Below are 15,587 nucleotides of genomic sequence, written 5' to 3' on the forward strand. Positions count from 1 at the left end.
CTACCGATCAGCTGCACTGCACTGACAAGCTGCGCATAAAATAATCGCAGCCTTTGCCTAATTGCGTGCGGTTTCATTGTGATTAATTGTGCAGCCCTACTGGGTATTGAGTTCGATACTTTTTAGGCACAGGCCGAATTGCCTCTACCATCAAGTATCAAAAAAAATCTTGTCATTCTGTACCAAATTTTGATACCTAAGGGGTTAATCTCATCAGCGTCAGTGATCCAATAAGCATGCAGCATAATTAGCTGTGGCGAGGCATCAAGGAAAACCAAAGTTTTTTTAAAGGTTATATGTAATGTAATCTTGTTAAAAACAGATTTCATAAAATTGGTATCGAAAAAAGTATCGTTCAGGAACCGGTATCGAAGTCAAGGTATCAGTATCGATACAGCATTTTTTTAATGATACCCAGCCCTAACTGTATGTATATAGGAAAATTCATGCAAAAATCCTGGAAATTAATTGAGAAAGTGTGAGAACCCTGTAATAAATTATGTTGAATGCAAATTTTAGCTAATTAAATCAGCAGGTTGCAATTACACTACAAGGCCTAGCAGTTACCTGATTTTCACCTGTATATATGTGAGTGTCTGAAAAGCTACTTTAAGACACTCTCACATTCAAAAGAAATTGATTGTCAGTCAGACAAAATTGAATAACTGAATTAAGTCAGTATGTGATAATTTAGGACTTTTTTGTAAGTTTGTACCAATGTACTAGACGTTTTGGTTTTCATTTTTCACTGTATATGGCAGGAATGGCCAAACAAGTGCAACCAGCCATTCTAACACTTTGAGGTGGGAATCTATGATGTTGGGTAATGTTGCATGATTGTTCACTGCTGTGTTTCATGGAAAAAACTCAGAATTTGTGCAGAATTTGTTGTTTTCATTCTTATGTTGACTGGATTTTACTTACTAACTGTAACTTTGGTCAGAATGTCCCCAAAATGGATTTGTTTGTGCTTTTTTGTTCTGTGAAGCATTATTTTCTCATAAATTTCAACATAAATTCTTAATATTAACCTTGAGACAATTCATGCCACAGATCAGATCCGAGGACTGGTTTGTCACGATAGATCTCAAGGACGCATACTTCCATATATCCATCCTTCCATATCACAGGACGTTCCTGAGGTTTGCTTTCAGGGGCAAAGCATACCAATATCGAGTTCTTCCATTCGGCCTAGCACTATCACCCCGCACTTTCATGAAATGTGTAGATGCAGCTCTGGCGCCTCGGCGTCTGTAGGGTATTCGCATCATGAACTTGGCGTGATGTGGGACTCAATGTCGATGCAGGCATACCTCCCACCGGCACGCATAGAGTCCATCCTGTCGGCTGTGAAAAGAATAAAGCTAGGCCAGTCACTCACTGTGAAACAGTTTCAGAGACTGTGGGGTCTGATGTCAGCAGTGTCCAACGTGATACCTTTTGGCCTGTTGTACATGAGACCCTTACAGTGGTGGCTCAGGACCAAAGGGTTTTCCCATAGGGCCAACCCCTTTCGCATGATATGGGTCACGCGGTGAAGCTTACTTGCCCTAGTTATGTGAAAGAAGCCTTGGTTCTTGTCCCAGGGTCCTGTGCTGGGAGCTCCTTGTTGTTGCTTAACGCTTACGACAGATGCTTCCCTCATGGGCTGGGGAGCGATCATGGACGGTCGCTCGGTGCCCTTGGACGTTGTTGAGGGCACGATCACTCTAGAGCTCCCTGCACAGGAAACAAACCGGTTTCCTCGGTTTAGTGCGTTGGAGCAGGAGGAGTATGGCGGCTTTGTAGCCTTGTATTAGAGGTATCCCTACAAGAGGTGGGCTGTTTTTTTCCACACACACTCATCGGGTTTACAACCTAAATTTGGGCTTAACTCCTGGGTCCCAGGTGATTCTGTCTTTGTTGTGCTTGCCTGATTTCACAAAAGACATGCACTGGTCACTATAGTGGTGTTGGTATAGACTTTTCCACAGCGTCATCTCGACACAACGCGAGTTCCCTTGAAAGGGAACGCCTCGGTTACGACTGTAACCTCGGTTCCCTGAAGAGGGAACGAGACGTTGCGTCACCCTGCCATACTTCCGGCGTGCATGTGATCGACTTGCTTCGACCTATCAGAAGTTGACAATGTTTGGTCTGGGTGCACTTTATAGCTTCCTGCGATGACATCACCCACCTATACGCCATTGGACTGATTTCACAAGTGCTTCACGACGCAATCACACAGAGGGCCCTATTTTAACGATCTGAAACGCAAGTGTCAAGCGCAAAGCGCAAGTAACTTTGTGGGCGGGTCTTGGGCGCTGTTGCTATTTTCCCAGCGGGATAAATGACTCTTGCGCCCGGCGCAAATCTAAAAGGGGTTGGTCTGAAGTAGCTTCATTATTCATAGGTGTGGTTTGGGCGTAATGTGAAATGAACCAATCAGAGCGTCATCTCACATTCCCTTTAAGAGCAGGCGCGCTTGTTCTAAAGCGGATTCCTATTATAACGCGGATTTGCCAGGCGCACGCCAGGAGCGGTTCACAGCCGAGGAGACCGACATTCTCGTCAGGGCCGTAAAACACAGAGAAGTGACGTTGGGGATGGAGAAACACACACAAATTAACTTCGGTTAAACAGGCGTATGATAATTTGGGTAAATGTGTAAGCTAGATGTATGCTTTTATAATAAACTATCTATCCATCTATCTATCTATCTATCTATCTATCTATCTATCTATCTATCTATCTATCTATCTATCTATCGTAATAATGTATGATTTGCAAAAATGAAAACTGCTGCTTCTGTGTAGATGAGAAAATCAAAGTGTATGTGCGTTGTGCACACGCTACATTGATTATGGCCAAGCATGCGCCCTTAAAATAGCATAATAACATGCGCAACGCGCATTTGTTGAATTGTTTTCTAAACCTGTAAAATAGCATGAGGGAACGTTTGCGCCGGAACACGCCTCCTCTTTGCGCTGAACCGCCGCTGGGAGCGCAAGTGTATTTCTTAGTTAACCGACGTGCTTCTGTGGAGGGAAAAGTCCGCTGTGCGCGGGTGCAAAATAGGACTGATACATGCGTCGGTGTACAAAGTCAATTGCGCTGGGTGCAAGATAGGGCCCAGAGTGTTCCCACAGCATCATCTCGACGCAACTTCTCGTTCCCTTTTCAGGGAACCGAAGGTTACAGTCGTAACTGAGGCGTTTTCTCCTATAGAAGTATAAATCACCCACACATTATTAATATAGTCTTTGTTATTCAGGGATCCTGACATGTCTTCCCAAATGCTTGAGCAGATGTAATTGATCTCAGAGAATGATGTCTCTTCTTAACTGCTCTTTGTAGACTGAATGTAATAATCATGGTATGTAGTTAAACTGACCTGAAAAAGAATAAATCTGCTGTGCTACTGTCTCAGTTCTGTACTGGAATAAAGTATAGACAATCAGAGTAAAGGTGAGGAAACACAGTCCCGCCTTTTTTGTTTTCGCTGTTTTATTTATGTGCCATGATCAGCACTCTACATTGCCTTCATGCAGGAATGACAAGCAGCAGTGATGAGGACATTCACAAATTTGTACAAACTGAAAAAAAGGATTGGTTCCTTTTATGGTTAATTAATCTTCTGATTGGTCTCCCTGCTTCTCCTGATTTACATATGCATAAGCCAGTCAAGTTATCAGTTAGTGGTGATGATTGCACCTTTTACTGAAGCCACAGCCAGTATTAAAATGAGTTTGTTCTCATTTCTTTTTGCAACCATGGGCATTTCTGTTCATGTAATGGCTGTGTTTGTGAGTTAATTTATCTTGCTCTAATTGATACATTTGCATATCTAGTGTATAGTAGGCAAGTAGTTTTCTGGTATATCCTGTTCATATTTGTTGTATTATTTACTGGATGTTGAACTTTATTAGAAACACTTTATTCCTCATGAAGCCTCTCTTGCTCAGCAGTGCCCTTGAGGGATTTTCTCACTAAATAAGCTGCTCTAGGAGGTAGCCTCACCAATGTGCCATTACTACACATTATTCACACATTTGCCCAAATTCACAAGAACTACAAAGCTTTTCCAAACACTTGCTGTTTATTAAGAAACAGCCACTCTGTAGGCATCTTACAACAGTTCCCACACGAGCGATTTTTATAGATTATCATGACGGAATATGCTAATCAAAGACTTTAGTTAACTTTAGTTAACTCCACATCAGCAACATAAATTCATCAACTAACCATTCAGAAACGTCCTGTTGCATTCTACATGTTGTCACTTCTTCTTGAGTCCCTCCATCATTGTCCAACTCCAGTTAAAACATAAAAGGCAGAACAGTTTCTGACATTTAAGTGCTTGCCTGCGTGAGGTAATCGGAGCTGCTAACACACAAGAGCTGTTGAAGCTCCGCCCTCTGTGCCGGGAGCAGCAGCTCATTTGCATTTAAAGGGACACATGAAACAATGCGTTTTTACTGACCCTTTAAAAGGGACAATTTTAATATGCTGTAAAAAATTATCTGTGGGTATTTTGAGCTAAAATTCACATACACACTCTGGGGACAACAGAGACTTATTTTACATATTGTAAAAAGGAGCATTATACCCACCCTTTAAAATTGCAAGGGCATAAAATGTATAATTCAAAGCTCTGTTCCAAAACCTAGTGAGCTGCCTAGCTGGCCTAATCTTCATACGTGACTGATTTGGAACACTCTTTAACTCTTCAGAGGATTTCAGTGGAGTTTGACATTAGCATGTTGCTAAGATTACAATTCAATAGCATAAAAATACATTCACAACAATACTGAATAAACTAGTCTATTATAATGATGATTCAATTATGCTTAAATTGATCACTTTCTTTATTTAATTTCTCTCAACTTTGTCCACAATCTTGGATTATTTTTTCTTAATTTTCCTTAACTTTTATTATAATATTTATCTCAATATTTATCTCCCCCCCCCCCCCCCCCCCCCCCCCAATTAATTTAGCTTCTGAATGATGCAATGCTTTGCATGTGGTCTTCACTTTGAAAGCATGCCTAAGGTGCCTTAAAATGCTGTCTGCTCACTAGGATTTGGTACAGAGCTAAAGGCTCTGAGAGAGAGAGAGAGAGAGAGAGAGAGAGAGAGAGAGAGAGAGAGAGAGAGAGAGAGACTGAAATACAAATGATTTACAAACAAAGACATTTAGTAGGATTTTCCTAACAGAATAGCTAAGTTGGGAGTTTTGGCTTCAGTCTGGTCTGGAGTTGGTCTTGGGATTTGGTTTTCAATTTATTTCCTTTGAAATGCATTTGCATACCCCCTTCTTTTAAATTATTTGATTTACAATGCAATTTCTAAGAAAATTACGTTTTTATAATCACAGCTTTGTGAATAAGCCTTTGAGTATGACAAAAGAGACAGAGGGGGTGTTACATCATAAAGAACAGTACTCAAGTCAGACCATGTGCCAAAGAATTATGGTTTGTTTGCGTCACTGGATGTGGAAATAAACCCTAATCTCCTGTTAGGACAGAAATATGTGTGTTTAAATCCTACTGTAGCATGTTCTAAGTATGAACTTTTTTCTCTCATTCCTTCTCTCTCTCACACACACACACACAGATGTAATTATGTGTAAACATGGTTTCCTGTAGGAACAGAGACAGGTGTTTTACTGTGGCTCTTATTTGCAAGAATAATGAAAAGAGCCTTTGTAAAAATTGCTGAGGACAGTGTATTTATTGTTGTTCATTTATTCTAAATGCACTAATATTGTTATTTATTCAAGCATATTTCATTTCTGATAGTGTGGTGCCACTTTAACAATAAGGGCCATCACAATATGTGGGGACACTGAATTGATAGGATGCCTGTATTTCTTGTATGTATATGTATATGTATATGTATATGTATATGTATATGTATATGTATATGTATATGTATAGAGAGAGAGAGAGAGAGATTTAGAATCTCATTGTTTTTTTTCTTTTTTTTCTTTTTTTTGCAGGCTGAGTGGTTGTGTTTGAATTGTCAAACACAGAGAGCTATAGCTGGGCAGCTGGGAGACATGGGGAAAATATCAGTATCTGACCCTGTATCCACAAAAGACAAGCCTACAGTCACACCCAAAACACAGCTCTCCGAGACTCCTGCACCTTCACAAGCACCTACTCTAAAATCCACGACAAAACCATCTCCTGGAAAGCAGGCCGAGGAGAAAACCACCCCTACTACTGTTGGAAAGTCAGCTGTGACCACTCCAGCAGTCCCTGCACCTCTCTCTGTTGTTCCAACCACAGATATGCTGCAGACTGAGATGACAGCTGTGGTGGCACCAATACCAGCTGCAGAGTCTCAGAAAGCTGTTATTACTGCTGCTGAGGTCACTTTGAAAGAAACTGGCAAAGACAAAGTCCCAGACGAGACACAAGTTGATAGAGGATCAATGTCTACACTTCCAGCAGTGCCAATGGTATAGTATTACATACACATTATTGAGCAATACACAAAGCTGTTGTTTTTTTTACCTTATTTAAAGATTTGTTTATATTATATTATATTAAATAGTATTGTTTTTTTATGAAAAATGTTTGTTTAAAGGAAACAGCGACAGTAGTAATTTCATGTTTTTGGCGTTACAGATTTAATATTTTTTTCTTCATTATACGCAGGTTAAAGAGGATACATACACTCATTCTGCAAAGAATGGACAAGAAGAAGATGTTGTAATACAAATGGATAGCAATCTTTCAGAGATTTCTAAAGTAGACACCTTAAAAGCAGATGTTAAAGAGCAACAAAGAAAGGACATCATGCCGGTTTCGATAGAATCATACAGCTCAGCTGAGGAAGAGCTTAAGGAGATACAGAGAGTCAGTGAAATGGCCATAAAAGAAACTGCTACAAAACTCTTACCTGTTAGAGCACATGATAGTGTAAAACAATACCATGAGGACAGCAGTGAGAGCGAACACTCCCCTCAGATACAGAGAAGAAGAGTGATGCCTGCTTCCTCCAGCAGTGAGGACTACAAACTAGACAGTTCAAATTCTGGAGATGATGAAGAGTTCATAAGAAGACAACTTATGCATATGGGTGAAGATGAGAACTTACCATCTGATGATGAAAACCAAGTCAGAGAAGAGCAACAAACACAGCAGGAAACCAGAGAGGCCGAAAAAACTTATGATTCCATAAAGCATAAACATGCCCTAAAGAAACTTACTGTAGAACCTGAGGAGATTTCTGATATCAGCCTGTCTCCTCATTACCAAGATGATCAAGTTGCCCAAGTCATCCCTGTTTCAGAAGTATTGGAAGAATCCATAATGAAAATAGATGAGTCAAATTACAATGAGAATATCACAACTACTGACACAGCTGTTGCCATTACACAAAAAACTTCTATTAGGCAGACCACAGAGGAGTATGAGAGTCTGATCGAAGACTTGTCCAAGGGTGATGGGTCTTCCAGTGTTCAGGTATCCAGCATTACGCCAGGAACAGCTTCTCCTACTTCTGTGTCTTCTATTGATGAAGACAGTGACAGCAGCCCAAGTGATAAAAAGGCAAGAGCAGAGAGTAAACAGCAAAGAAAGGCAAAACACAGACCACATGGCCAGACTCTTCCCACTGTAGAGGACTCGTCTGAGGAAGATGAGTTACGTGAGGAGGGTGATCAACAGATGGCGCAGGAAGATGAACGTGGTGATCAGCAGCAGTTAAGAAAGGTCACAAAAAAATTAAAGACAGAAAGAGATGATCTGGCCATGCAAAGGAGACGTGATCATTTGACTAAACCTGATAAACTACAGCTGGTTGCAGGGATGGAGGAACACAAGTCCTCCTCCTCTGAATTTTCACCTAGTGTTGAATCTGAACCAGAGAATGCAGAATACAGAACATTATCATCTGATACACATGATGCTGCAGAGAATCCATTAAAGAGTGCTGAAGAGGTATATGAGGAAATGATGCAGAAAGCACAGGAATACAAAACAACAGAGAAATGCACACCACCTGATATTGAACCATTATATGGAGGCATGTTAATAGAGGACTATGCTTATGAAACTTTAGTTGAGGAAAAAGACCAGGCTGCAACAGCTTTTGGTAAAGTCACCCATGAGCAAGATTTCAGAAAGATGTCTGAGCATGAGTCGGTCAGGATACTTATGACACCAGATGAGGCTTATGAGGAAATGATGCATAAAAGGAACAAGATCTCACAAAAAGAAGAGGAGGCTCAGCAAACGCATGCATCAAAGGTCGACACATCCTTGCCACTTTATGCCAGTGACACTTGTTATGTGACTATTTCTGGAAATGATGCGCTTACTTCAGATAAAAATGCAAAGCCACTGTTGCAAACAGAGGATGCCTATGAAGAGCTACTGAAAACACAAAAAGATGTTTTAACACCAGGAACAAGTCCAACACAATCAACTCCTGTGTCTCCCGTCTCACCTCTGACTGTGTCTGAGTCATCATATGATTCTCCTGAGGTGATACTCATCCCTTCAAGTGGGGAAGAAGACAACCTTAATGAACCTATTGAGTGCATTTTGGAGCCTTACATTACAGAGTCAACTTCTACTCAGTATGTATCTGTGTATAAAGCTTTATATCCAATTCCTGACTTAAAGATCACTCAGTGCTCCTCTGGTGAAGAGGAAGTTGAAGAGGATGACAGTGTCACACAAGAAAAAATGTCATCTGGGCCAAGTGATATTTCTCAAAGTGAAGAGCAACCTCAAGCCCCAGAAGAATCATTTGAGTCTGTTCCCATTTCTGTAATCTGTGAAGTTCCTTCCTCAAAAAATGTTGTGGAGACATCAGTAATATCACCACTGTCTCCACCGACATCCCCAGCAGTCTCATCCCCAGATTCAAATATAGAACTTTCAGCAGTACCGTCATCATCCTCTCCAGTTTCTGACCAGACATCTACTCCAGCTAGCCCCAGTGTTGCTGATGTTTCTGCTCCAGTTGTAATTCACATGCCGGACTTTGTGTCAGAGCAAGCCACAACGTACGTTTCACTTGCAACTGCTCCTATTGCATCGTCCACACAGATTATTGGATCCCCTTCATCAGACATTCCAGCCTCACCACATGTCTCAGAAAATGCTGGCACTTCGACTGAAACTTCTAAAGTTCTTGTTGCAAAGCCAACACTAGGTCCAAAACCAAACCTGGCTCCAAAATCAACAGTTATACCAAAGACTACACAGGAAACAGTCCCTACTCCAGATAGGGTGTTTTCCCATACACTGGATTCAGCTAAAAAACCTTTGGCTGGTGCAATACATGAACCAACTTCAGTTGTCAAATCAGCCTCTACAGACAAACAAACTGTTGCACCAATGACTCATCCAAATGTAGAGCATGTGAAAACCCCTACAACTACTGTTGCTACACATATTGTTCAATCTCAAGAAGCACCTTTAATGGAAACTTATGTTGTTGTTCAAATGCCAGATCGTCTGCCCCCTGCATTAGAGCATCCAGTTCTAGAACAAACTTCAGTTTCAGAGCCTACATTGCCATTCACTGCACTCAAGAATCAGATTCCTACAACTACCCCCATTGTTGCCCAAATGCCTGACCTGGTCACATCTCAATCACAGTCAATCTCTGTGACTTGTCCAGTACCTTCTCAAACCTATGCCCCACTTCCAGCAACAGTTTCAGCAGTGGATCAAGCACCTATTTCTGTTCCAACTTTGGTATCAGCCTCAATACCAGCAAATGTTCTCTCTACAGAGCAAACCAGCTCAGTTGTTGAACAAGTGGCCTATCCACCATCTGCCTGTACCACTATACCTGCTTTAGCAAGAGGCACTCAGCCACCGGCCAGTGTTTCTATTCAAATTCCTATTCAGAGACCAGTGAAAACCAGATCAGACATGGCACCCACATTAGGCCAAGCATCCTCTATTTCACCTCCAACAGATCACAAAGAGAAAATTGCTGAAAAGACAGTCTCTGTTGTTTCTCCTACTATTACTACAACGGTTGCTTTTGGAGCTACAACCTACCGACCAGTTCAATCTATACTGGCTGATATTCAGCCAAGGATGGCAGAAATACTGCAGAAAAATTTATCAGATGATGCAATTTCTTCACAACAATCAGTTTCACAAATCATTTATCCTGATGTACAGACACAGGAAGATCAAGTTGCTGTCAGATTGCCAAATCTTGAAAATGTGGTGGGTAAAACAACTACTGAAGATGGGAGAGGCCATCCTGTTATTGTTAGTGTTTCTCCTTTTACTTATCCAGCCACAGTATCAAGTTCCATCACTGATTCAACAGTTCCACCTTGTATGACATCTGCAAAACCTCATGTGTCTCAAGAAAGAACAGATAGACCAGTGATTTCATTTCCACCACCTCCCACAGCTTCACCACCAGAACTGCCATATAGGACATTGCCTAAGGCTGATTTTAACCAGCAAAAAACTGTTCCAACGCCCTCATCAGTTACAGTAACTCTACCTGAACCCCCAGCAAATATAACCAACATGACTGTAATGACAGCTGTGACCCCAACACACAAATCACCACCCCCGGTTCCTCCCAGACCTGTCTGTATTCCCCCAGGACTGGTATTTAGTCACAGATCAAGAGAGAGCGTAAAGCCACCGGTTAGCCCCGAACCAGTAGTTGTTCAAGCAGTTCGTGCTGCAACTTTACCAAGAACAAGAGAACCTCCAAATGCATTGTCACTAAGTTTGGCTGCCCCTGTAGAGACCAAGCACAGTGCTTCATCACCAAAATCGCCCTTGTCACCCAGATTTGCTAGAACTCTTGAAACGTATGTGGTGATAACATTACCCTCAGAACCAGGATCACCTGTGGAGGGCATTACAACTCAAGCACATATGGGAAGATCATCACTGCCAAGTCCCAGGCAGCAGGTTCCATATGATGCTCCAAGAGTGTTTGCTCCAGCCGTAGTGGATGTACCCGTGTCATTAATTTCAGCACAAATTGTAGCAGCCCGACCAAAGGCTATCTCAGCAGCAGCAGCGCCCTGTGTGGTGATGGCACCTGACTTTGCTTCAGTCACAATGGAGACTCATTATATCACTCCAGCTGTACATTCAACACAAAGTATTACAGCACCTTGTGTAACAGTTCCAGAGATGCCACTTGCTTCTGTACAAACATCGGTTTCAGTACCTCTTGTAGTGGCATCATCAGAAGTAGCACAGACTACGAATATTGTTTCTCATGTCTCAATGGAGAATACAGTGCACTTCCCATCTGTGAATATAACATCACGTGATGCAGCACCAGTTGTAATGGCATCTGCTGCTATGATTTCGGCAGCACCTGCTGCAGTAGCAGCAGCTCCACCACCTCCCATTGCCATGGAACCAACATCCTATCCAGCAATGCTGTACACCACACCTTCCATGGGTTCTAATCTTCCCATGCCTTCAGCCTCAGTGGTGAATACATCAAAACCATCAGCAGAGGTACCAGTAGCCTTAACCCCAGTGTCAGGAGTTTCTGCTGAGTCTGTTACTCAGCATACAGTGAGTGATGTACGACAAGGACTTGAGATGCAACAAATACTAACAGCATATTCTGTACCAATAACAATAACCCAGATTCCAATCCCAGCTCAGAATGAAGACATTCCTGGTTTGGATATGGAAGAAGTACTAATAGTCTCGGCTTCAGAAGAGGCATTGACTGACGTGGATCCCTCACCAGCTCCTATTAAACAGCCGGATCCCTCACCAGTTCCAATAAAAGAGCTTCAAGAGCAGCAAACAGTTTATGAGCAAAAACAAGAAACTCAATTAATGACTTCTGCAATAGCTGTGCCACCATTACCAGTCACATTTACCCAATTTACGAAATCTATTGAGAGTCAAGAAATACATGGACAAGATAAAGTTATTTCAAGCATGAGCCAAGTCTACTCTGCAATCTCAACAACTGAGCAGCATCCTGACACATTGCCTAATATTGTTACCCAAGTTGTCACAACTGAAGTGCAAAGAACAACTGTGTCAGTTGTCCAGGAGAGGATTCCTGTTGAACCAATACCTGAACCTGTGATTGCTACAGTCACAATCCAGCCAGAAGTCCATTCTAAGCCCAAACAGAATGGAAAAATACACTACCCTGGTGATGTTATAGATCTTACTACTTTTAAAGTCAATGTTACAATGACTGATCAAGGGATGGATCTGACAGCCCCAGATTCAAGTAGGTCTTCCTTGTCAAGTGAATCAAGTGGACGACAGGCAACTGCTGTACAGCCAGAAATTGTGAATCTAAGTGCTGAAATAATCCCTACTACAACACTCTCTGTTGTTACTGATAGCATAACAATTGTCACTTGCACAGCTACAATTGCCTACAACAATAACACAGTTGATAAGCCTCTGGACCTGGGAAATGCTGCTTCAGTGCCACTTCCACTTACCGCATACAATCCATTTGAGCCACTTGCACAGATAGTGTACAGACCTGTGCATTCTCAACCTAAGCCAACAACCAATGCAGAGATTCCTATTAATCTGTCATACAGAGCTGTTGCAAGCACATCTTCTCCTCTAATGCCTGTTCCTGTAAATGCCACTGCTGGTATGCCAATGCATACAGAGCCATCAGCAGTTGGACCTGTAGACCTCACCACTTCTAAGACAATGAAAACCATGGTTGCTTTGTCCTCATCTTCTGGAGTGATTACAACTGTTGTGGAAGATGATGGTACACCAGTTGATCTTACATCTGGAAGACAAACTGTTTGCTGTGATGTAATTTACAGGCTTCCTTTCACAGGAAGCTGCAGAACACAGCCACCTGTGACCACACAACCAGACAATCAAATTGGCTATCAAATTAATATTGCCACAACACCTGTCATTGAAGATCTCAGTACCATGAAGGCTTCGATATCAAACAGTAATTTCAAAGAAACTGGGCTCTTTGGGTATGAAAGAAAGAATGGATTCACCTATCAGAATGGGGAATCTGAGGGGGCTATAGATTTGACATCAGCTAAAATGTCAACAGGTCAGTATTGCAGTGCACTTGTATCTTTTTTTGTATGTTAATGTTGAGAAATGTGCTTTTTATTGGTCATGTCCCTTATTTTTCTGTTGTTTACTCTCTGAATGTCTTGATTTTCATTCTTGTGTTTTTCTGTTCCTTTTTTTAAACAGATGCATGCATTTGCCTTCGTGTTGTCCCTCAGTGTTTTGGGTTTGCATCCTGCTAATCTGATGACTCTGACAAGAAATTTGCATGCTCTTTGGCTTCCATTTTATAGTTAATTAATGCTGCATGATACAGATAAATTATCCATTTAGATGCTGATGCTATTTTTTTTTTTTCTTAACATAACAGAAGAGGCCTTAGACTTCTCAAAGAAAGGCACTTTGGAATTTACCGGGATCACCACTACTCCATATTCTCAAGGAACATTGTTTGGCGTTAACAGTTTGCTAAGATCGACAAATGGCATTGTTTACTCATCTGTTGCTGCACCCGTTCCCTCCACGTATGCAATTACTACCCAACCAGGTTCAATATTTAGCACAATGTACAATAGTCTGACTGATACTACAGAGCCATTTTCAGCTCTTCAAAATCAGCCTGCTCCATATGGATTTGTAAACACCACAGGCACAGACCAATCAATATTCCCACAATCTGATATAGCAAATGATATCCTACCTTCTGCATTAGCCAGTCTCCTTCCCTCATTGACTGCCTTCCCTGAGCTCTACTCAGATGCTACACTTGAGGCAATAGCAGCCTCCCTGGATACACTGGTATCACCAAATTTCCTTGATTTAGATGACAGCAAGAGCCAACAGTACAAGGCTGAACATGAGTTTTTACAATTAGAGAAGTTGAAGCAGCTGTGTCTAGCTGAAGAGCTTGAATGGGAGAGGCACGAGATACAGCGTTACCGTGAACAAGAGCAAATCATTGTTCAGAGGGAGCTGGAGGAGCTTCAGAACATGAAGCAGCAACTTCTAATGCAGAAAGAAGAGGAACGCAAAGCCCATCTGATTCTTCAACAAGAAACCTTTGCACAGCAGCAACTTCAGTTAGAGCAAATCCATCGATTACAGCAGCAACTCCAGCAACAACTAGAAGAGCAAAAGATACACCCATATGGGTTTAGGCCAAGTGAGGGTATTTCACCACCCATTAGCTCAGACATTATTCTTGACTCAAAATATTCTGGGGGAGATAATGGGCAGTACTGGCCAGTGAAGGATGACAACTCAATGTCATCTGCAGTGTCCACCCATGACTCTAGATCAGGTCAAAACTGGCAAACAACTTCTGGGGCTTTTACACAGTATAATTCAAACACTCCTGTATCAGTGAGTGCACAGACAAAGGACAAGTTGCAGTTATCCACAAACCTGCCAGATACAGCCAAGCAAGAGCAAAGTGTAGAGTTAAGTGGTAAGAAATTGGTTGAGAGTGGTGTTCAAACAGATGATGAAGATGGTGTTGAAAAGATTCCTTCTGGTAGAAGGAGAAGAAGTAGGAGAAGCGTAGATAGCTGTGTGCAAACTGATGATGAAGATCAGGATGAGTGGGACGTCCCTATTCGGAGCAGACGCAGGTCTCGTTCCAGTAGATATGTTGATGGAGAGAAGGGTAAAAGCTCCAAGGTTTCAAGTATTGCAATTCAGACTGTAGCAGAGATTTCGGTACAGACAGAGCATTCAGGGACAATTAGGAGATCTCCTGTTCGTGCTCAGGTTGACACAAAGGTAGATTTACACAGAGACGGTCAAACAGAAAGCGATTCAGATATTACATCAGACAGAGATAAAATATGTCAAACCCCTGCTGTAATAAGTGTTAACACACACCTGACAGCTGATGACGTTGGAAGCTTGTTGGTTACCAAATCTCCAAAGGTATTATGCTCCCCAGTTTCACCAGTGTCCCCTGGGAAAAGCTCACAGAAGATGCTTACTGTTGATTCATCAAGGCTTCTCAGTAGTCCAAGATCACTAAGGGCCTCACAACGATCTCTGTCTGACCCCAAGTCACTCATTCCGACAACTGAGGACAGAATGATGTACCAGTACTCAGACACCTATTCAGTAAGTACTGCACTTTAAAACTGATTTACTCTTCATATACAGTATTTGTTTTATATTGTCCTCTCCTAATCATTACATTACATACCAAGTTACCATGCTGTATACTGTATAACCAGATAGCAAGCAATCATTGAAACAATCTTGAGTCAATGTTGATGCGTCAACGCTAATTGCATTGAATCAACGTTACAAAGTGATGTTGGTTCAATATCACTTTTGCACCCACAATTAATGTTGAAAAAATGGTGACATTTCAACAAAAACAATGATTGATTCTACATCACAGATGTTGAATCAATATTCAAATTAACCCAAATAATCAATAGTAATATTGTTGAATAAATGTTACACTGTGATTGATTCTACATCACTGATGTTGAATCAATATTTAAATTTAACAAAAATAATCAATGGTAATGTCAATGAATCAACGTTACACTATGATTGATTCTACATCACCGATGTTGAATCAATACTGAAATTTAACAAAAAGGATCAATAGTAATG

The 15,587-nt window shown here is 41.5% G+C and overlaps 1 protein-coding gene across 1 annotated transcript in view; it reads left to right on the forward strand.

Moving 5' to 3' along the window:
• Window positions 1–15,587, forward strand: part of pclob (piccolo presynaptic cytomatrix protein b) — a 94,830-nt gene that overhangs the window by 48,084 nt on the left and 31,159 nt on the right. Inside the window, exons 17-19 of the mRNA XM_084124241.1 lie at window positions 5,981–6,445; window positions 6,645–13,017; window positions 13,351–15,080. Of these exons, the coding sequence (XP_083980367.1) occupies window positions 5,981–6,445; window positions 6,645–13,017; window positions 13,351–15,080 (8,568 nt within the window). The remainder of the gene's footprint in view (window positions 1–5,980; window positions 6,446–6,644; window positions 13,018–13,350; window positions 15,081–15,587) is intronic.

The sequence above is a fragment of the Abramis brama genome (assembly GCF_963993115.1).
Source record: "Abramis brama genome assembly, chromosome: 9".
Lineage (NCBI taxonomy): Eukaryota > Metazoa > Chordata > Actinopteri > Cypriniformes > Leuciscidae > Abramis > Abramis brama.